At 41.5% G+C, this 6,769-nt stretch overlaps 1 protein-coding gene across 1 annotated transcript in view; it reads right to left on the reverse strand.

Annotated features, from left to right (window-relative positions):
• Positions 1 to 6,769, reverse strand: part of LOC109951557 (rho GTPase-activating protein 30) — a 15,414-nt gene that overhangs the window by 717 nt on the left and 7,928 nt on the right. The window contains exons 6-14 of the mRNA XM_020586128.1: positions 5,261 to 5,368; positions 4,787 to 4,905; positions 4,484 to 4,658; positions 4,185 to 4,282; positions 3,884 to 3,955; positions 2,386 to 3,117; positions 1,741 to 1,949; positions 786 to 1,369; positions 16 to 598 (exon numbers count right to left, since the gene is read on the reverse strand). Of these exons, the coding sequence (XP_020441784.1) occupies positions 16 to 598; positions 786 to 1,369; positions 1,741 to 1,949; positions 2,386 to 3,117; positions 3,884 to 3,955; positions 4,185 to 4,282; positions 4,484 to 4,658; positions 4,787 to 4,905; positions 5,261 to 5,368 (2,680 nt within the window). The remainder of the gene's footprint in view (positions 1 to 15; positions 599 to 785; positions 1,370 to 1,740; positions 1,950 to 2,385; positions 3,118 to 3,883; positions 3,956 to 4,184; positions 4,283 to 4,483; positions 4,659 to 4,786; positions 4,906 to 5,260; positions 5,369 to 6,769) is intronic.

The following is a 6,769-nucleotide window of genomic DNA, read 5'->3' on the forward strand; positions in this document are numbered from 1 at the left end:
CGCCCCCTGCCGTACTCCCTCTTTCTCAGCCTGCTCACTTTCCTCATCCTCTATCAGTTCACATATAACTTCCTCAAGTTCAACCCAAATGTCACTGCTTGGCCTACAGATCACACTGTCCCACTCTTTGCCATCTTCCAACATCTCTTCTTTGTGTTTTCTGTCAACTGTTCCTTTACCGCCTTCCTCTGTAGGTTCTCCACATGTGTTTTCATCATTTTCGTTTATTTCCACAACCATTTCTTGAGTTTTTTCCTCTATCTCTTTGTGTACCCTCTCGTCTGTATCTGTATCCTCTCTAACACAGGTTCCTGGATGTTCTGTTGACTCTACAGAAAACTCTCTGGACTCCTCTAACAAAACATCAGCGATCTCCTGCATGGCACAAGAATCTGTGTGACAAGGTGAAAAATCAAGATTATCAACCACCTCCTCCAACTCCTCAATCTTCATGTCAGCCATAGTGCTATATTCATCAGTGTCCTCATTAGTTGGCAGTGGAAACTCCACGGAGTGTTGTGTCAACACTTCTGGAGTAGGAGGTTTCTCATTGTCACCTTGACTGTTCGTCGTGACACTAAGATCTTCCGCTGCTGTTCTGCTCCAAATGGATGACAGACAGAAAGAATTAAGTTATTCTACTAGGCCCAAAGAAGAAAATGCTTCTCATATGATGATTTAGGCATTTGTAATATCACATTTGGTGCAGCATTAAAGAAAAAGTGTAGATGAACAGGTTTATGGATGTGTTATGTACACAAATATAAAATAAGAACCAGTTTCACCTTTGGACATGTTTTTCTGGTGGGTCTCCTTTATCAAGCACATCTTCCTCTTCCTTCATCATATTTCCGTCCAGTTCATCTTCATCTTTTACTTCTGCCTGCTCCTGATCTCCAACAGGTAGTTCTTTACAGTGCAATGTCTCAGATTCTCTTGCCTCAGAGCTCTCCGACTGATCCACAGGATGTTTGTCAAGAGTGCAGTTCTCTTGTGAATCAGTATCTAGTTCAAACTCAGAGAGATTGTTAAGGAAGAAATCAGGGGGAAGACTTTGGACAAACATGCTCTCATCTTCCTCACTATTGTAATCATTATCATCACTGATGTCCCCTGCATCCTCCTCTTCGGAGGAAGACCCCACAGGTCCGTGGATGGGTGAGGTCATATAGGGCAAACTGAGGGATTTAGTGTGTCGGTTTTGTAGGTCAAGGCTGAGCGGTCTGTGTGGTTTGAATTCGTTCTGCATTTCAGAGCCTGGCTGCAGGTGTGTCTGTAGCTCTGCAGGATGATGGGAATTCTGAGCTTGCACCATGAGTTCATACTCATCATCTGAGTGACCAGGAGGTTCCACTGAGAATTCATTCACCTGTGAGGTACAGAGAGACAGGAAGTGAAAAGGAGTGCAAAATAGTTTATACATGCAAGTCTGGTCAGAAAGAACCCACAATTAGTAGTGGTTGACATTAAAAATGTTTTTAAAATGGTGACAGAAAAGAGCATTTAACAACTACAGTTAGGTTGCGATGGATTGGCGACCTGTCCAGGGTGTACCCTGCCTTCGCCCGATTGCCGGCCGGGATTGGCTCCGGCCCCACCCGTGACCCCGCTCAGGGATTAAGCGGTAGAAAATGAATGAATGAGTTAGGGTGGAATTTCTCAAATTGTATTGTCCTGTTCTACAAACTTTGTATTTAGAAATAAATATTGTTCAGTCTGTACAAGTGAAACAACACACACCTGGTAGGACACGCTGCAGTCCATATGATCCAAGACGCTGCAGTCCATTTGGTCCAGGAATTCAAAGTTATCTTGAACATAGCCAGACAGCTCCTGGTCCTCCCTTTCCAGCTCAGTTGAGTTGAGGACATCAGAAACATCGAACACACAGGTGTCAGCAGGCTGAGTCACTCCCGGCTGACAATCAGCTGGTTCCCCCCCTTTCATTTCTGTGAATGAAGCACAGGCAAGGGATGAGCTGATGTTAGTAAAATTTTTATAATCCGCACTACTGCAAGCGAGAATGCTTGGTTAAAAGAAACCAGTTCACTGTCAATTCATTTATTGAATGACACAAAATGTTGCTAATTGATTAATGGTTTAACGCATTTATTAATCAACAACACTAAAGTTAACAGCAGTACTAGTAGCTCCTTGAGTTTGTGCTGAAGGCTGGGCTATGTTTGAAACAAGTAAGACTGCACACAGTGTGGTCCAAACACATCTAAAGGCAAAAGTGTTTCAGCAGTGGAAGGTGTGGTGGCAAAGTGGGGGATGTAATAAAAAAAAAATTCAACTCCTTGGCAAGGTAACAATAACAGTCATTAGTTTCAGCCCTAATATTCAAAGTAAAGGTGGTCATGGTTATGAAGTAGGTGAAATTACCCATGTACTCGTCTTGGTCATCATCTGCAGCATCTTCATCATTTGTGTTGGAGTTCAAGCTTTTGGCTCGTCTATCTCTGGACACTCCTCCTGTCACCTGCTCCGGTTTCCATCTACAATCTTCACTCACCTCCTCTTCCTTCTTCTCCTCCTCTTTTGCTCCTTCACCTTTTTCCTCACTAACACCACCCTCAGCCACTGTAGTCCCTTTCATGTCCACATCTCCATCCCCATCTTTCTCCCTGTTATTTCTCCCCTCTTCCTCAACTTTCCTTTCTATTCCTTTGCTTTCCTTCTTCTCCACCTTCTCTCCTTCCTTCTTTCCTTCCACACCTGCATCTTTTTCCCTGCCTCGGTGGATGACCCTGTCACTCCCGCCCCCTTGCAGCACCCCTAATGCCAAGTTAGAGGTGATATGTAGTGGCACAGTAACCATGGTTGGCCCTGTGATGTGCATGGCTGCTCTTCGTCCTACTTTAGTGGAGAGCCCTGGGGATCTGGACTGTAAAGTCTCACTGCCTGCGAGCCCTAAACCCTCAGGATCAAGAGCTGTGTAGGTGCCCTGTGTCCCTGCACCCCCGCTTACTAGCCCAGTTCCCCTGCGGTACGTCACAGCATATTCACTGCCACCTATTGCACCAGAAGACACCGCGATTTCTGAGCCAGAGAGTGGGGAGGAGGTGACCAGAGGAGATATGTTGGAAGGAGGGCGCTGTTGAGGACGTCTGGAAGCTGGAATGTATTACAGACAGATAAGACCAGAGTAAAAGTACAACAGTACATCTGTATCTCAATAAAATATTCAGGACTCCTTTTTGTAGACATGTTCTGAGTTTGTCTTACAAATCAGAAAGGTTTTGTCCAATTTTCACTACATTGACACTGCTTAGTTTTTATGTGAAGGTTTTTACATTTCTGTTTCTGAAATGTTTTCTTGTGAAGCTTTAAACATTTAACAGTCATATTTGACTATTATATTTGCCTGGAACTATATGTTCTAACCAAAATTGCATGACATCCATGACAATCAAATCATTTATAACCCAAGGAGCTTCTTCTTTATTTGCACTGCTGCCCATGACCCCACCTCTAAGGCCATTACCTGGTGCTGATATCATGAGGTGACAGCCATCTATTGACTGATCACTTCTTTAGAATTTTTATTTATTTGTAGCACAACATTCCACTGAGATGCATTCACTTGCGAGTGTGGTTTGACTTTAACAGGCACCTATTGCAAAACCTAAATTCATAACACTGAACAATCATAACTTTCTTCATGGTCAAACACCACAAGAAGTAAACAAGAATTTTCTTATTTTATTTTATTTTTTTTGTAAAATTGGTGAAATGACCCTTTTAAAATTGACGATGTTTGCTTCACAGGTCAATTAAAGTGTCTAGAAATAAATATTGATTTCTTTATTTTGTGAAAATGTTTATGGTATTTATTTATCTTGAGTCAAAATCAGTTGTGATGTGTGTGAGAGGACACCACCTTCATTAGGATACAATGGGGTGCTGAGGGAGTCCATGCTTCTTGCTGGTCTTATAGCAGGCTGCTCTTTCTCTGATACAAAAAACATTTTTTTTAAATACATAAAATCAGGATAAGAGGGAAGAATTTTACAGCTCATCTGTTTCAGATAATTCATTTTTACAATATATATAAATGCCCTTCTCTTGCAGAGAAAAAAATCTTCCTTTATCAATTACATACATTTGCAATAAACGCCTTAAAACATACTGTAATAGTAAACACAGAAAAGTGATGACCATGAAAATCAAAGCTTTTGTACCTTTAGCTGAGTGTCTGTGCCTTCGCCGTGGGTCGGGGAATCGTCCTCCGATGTTGAAGATGGACATCCACTTCCTGCCCTTCAGAGATCCTTTCCTCCTGCAGTGAAGACAGACACTCATGTGGTTTATGTGCCATAAATTCAGCATATATTCTAAACACAACACAGTATTTCTTAACTGTCAGCATAATGCACTAGAGTTAGGTCTGACACGGCCTTTTCTAAACACCAGCATGATAAAGGAGTTGATATACATTTGCAATGTAATGACACTCCAGAGAAATGAATGTTCTACTCACTTATCTGTGCCTTCAATTATAGCATGGTAGGGTCTTATGGCTAAAGGACCATCCCCTGGACTGATGTTCCCAAAGTTGATGATGTGCTGAGTGTGAAAAGGCTTGAAAAATCCTTCATCCTGATTGGATATTGTTGCTGGGGAGGGGAGGGGCTTTCTTTGCTCATTTGATAGACCTAAATAAGATGGAAGAAAGAGACAAGGGTTGGGTTAGTGTGTGCTTCTGTCTCTGGATGGTGTGTGTGTGTGTGTGTGTGTGTGTGTGTGTGTGTGTGTGTGTGTGTGTGTGTGTGTGTAGTCTAACCTTGTTCAGGAAACAGCTGAGGGACGTGTGTGAGGATGAACTCCACTACAATGGACTGAACCCTGACCTCCATGAAGGCTGCTGTACCGTTAAATCCAGACGCTTCAATGTCCTTTGACCTTAACATACAATAGTTTGATTGATTATTGATTGACTGAGTGGCTTACACCTGACTCTTCACAGGGAAAATGGCACAGTGGACACAAGTGAATGAATTAATGCTAAAGAAATGATGAAAGGAGGAAGGAAGGAAAATAACTGTAATACATAATACAAACTATCTCAATTCATTAAAAAAGTAAGAATTTAAAAAGATTAATACTCATTAAGTGACATATTGGACTAAGTAATTAATCTTGTTACATGTGCTTCTGAAATGCACAAATAGCCCATGTAAACTGAGTTGTCCAGCGGCGTCAGAGCAGTCAGCAGCTGTATTACTCAAAGGCACTTTGGCAGCATACATTAATCTACCTGAGGAGATTGGGAGCCCAAACGATGGCCAGGTTCCTTGCGTGCATGTTGGTCTCTGAGGAATATGAAGCCATTTTGACAAGATGGCGCATCAGAAACTCCAGTGTCCTTAAGGAAAGAAGGTGAAGAGTTAAATCTGCAATAGCTGAGTTTTTGTCCACAGAAACAAGCCATGAACATAACATGGACATACAGATGGATGACAAAATAAGGGAAATCTTAAATTTAAAAAGTGAAAATATCAAAATATGGGTCACTGATTAATGGGCAGATTATTTTCTTTATTGTTTGATTTATGCTTTTTCCATATGAGGTATAAATTTTGGAAAAATGAAAATTTTGACTTTACAGAATTAAAGGTGGAGTCCTCAAAAGTGGTTTGTCCAACCAACAAATCAGGGAAACAGTATATTAGTCTTTTATTGAGATTACTGTATTCATGAATTAACGTTTGCAATTATTCCTGATGGCAAAATCTATGTATAAGTTGCCAAACTGAGCAAAGAGACACACAGGCTGTGTGCAGATTCCCACTTTTTCCCAAATAGTGTGGATTTTCTTAAAAGCCAGACACAAACTCAACTAATTCTTCAGTAAAATATTGTAACAAAACTATTACAATCAGGTAACTGTCACTAAGATGCCTGAATCACAGGCAGGGAGGACTGAAATGCAGACACACATGCAGGTAATGTGCACAATGATGGCAAAGGCTTGCAGGCAGACAGGAAGAAAATCAGGAGATAAGATGGCACGAACAAGATTCTACAGCCTACAGAAGCATGTTCAAGACTTGGCTGAGAGCAAGTGTAACAGACTGGTGTAAGTGAAGGTCAGGTAACTGAGAATGGAGATTGGATGAAGGATGGCAGGAGACAGAGAGGCCAAAATCAACAGGGTTGAGACAGCAAACATGAATAACCACAGAGAAATTACAATTATTGCCTGATACCTTCCGGGTTGCAAGCAAGAGCAGACGTCTTTACTGCTCCTCTTGTCTGTTCTACGATTTTTCATATCTTCTACATTTTCAAGTCTTTGAACAAATTCTACAACTATTAAAATGCCTCCAAGAGGGAAAAGAGCTAATAAATCAGATGCGAATGAGGAGGTTGAAGCAGAAGAGGATTATATTTCAGCGGTGCAAGTAACAGAGATGTTGAGTCAGCAGAAGCAGATGTACACCGCACTGTTGAGCCAACAACAAGACAACTTCAAAGGTTTTGTGCAACTACTTATGGAGACAAATAACAAGAGACTCGACGACATGACCAGAGAAATACAGGAGATAAAAACGAGTTTGCAGTTTACCCAGCGAGATGTGGATGTGATTAAAGCAGCCATGGGTGAACAGAAAATACAAACCAAGGAAACAAGGGATGATGTCTACAAAACTTGTGAGAGTCTAATAGCCATAACGGATAAAATGGAGCATTTGGAAGCACAGTCCAAGCGAAAAAACCTGATCTTCGAGGGAATCAAGGAGTCAGCTGGAGAAAGCTGGACGGA

Source organism: Monopterus albus, unplaced genomic scaffold (assembly GCF_001952655.1).
Source record: "Monopterus albus unplaced genomic scaffold, M_albus_1.0 scaffold396.1, whole genome shotgun sequence".
NCBI classification, from domain to species: domain Eukaryota; kingdom Metazoa; phylum Chordata; class Actinopteri; order Synbranchiformes; family Synbranchidae; genus Monopterus; species Monopterus albus.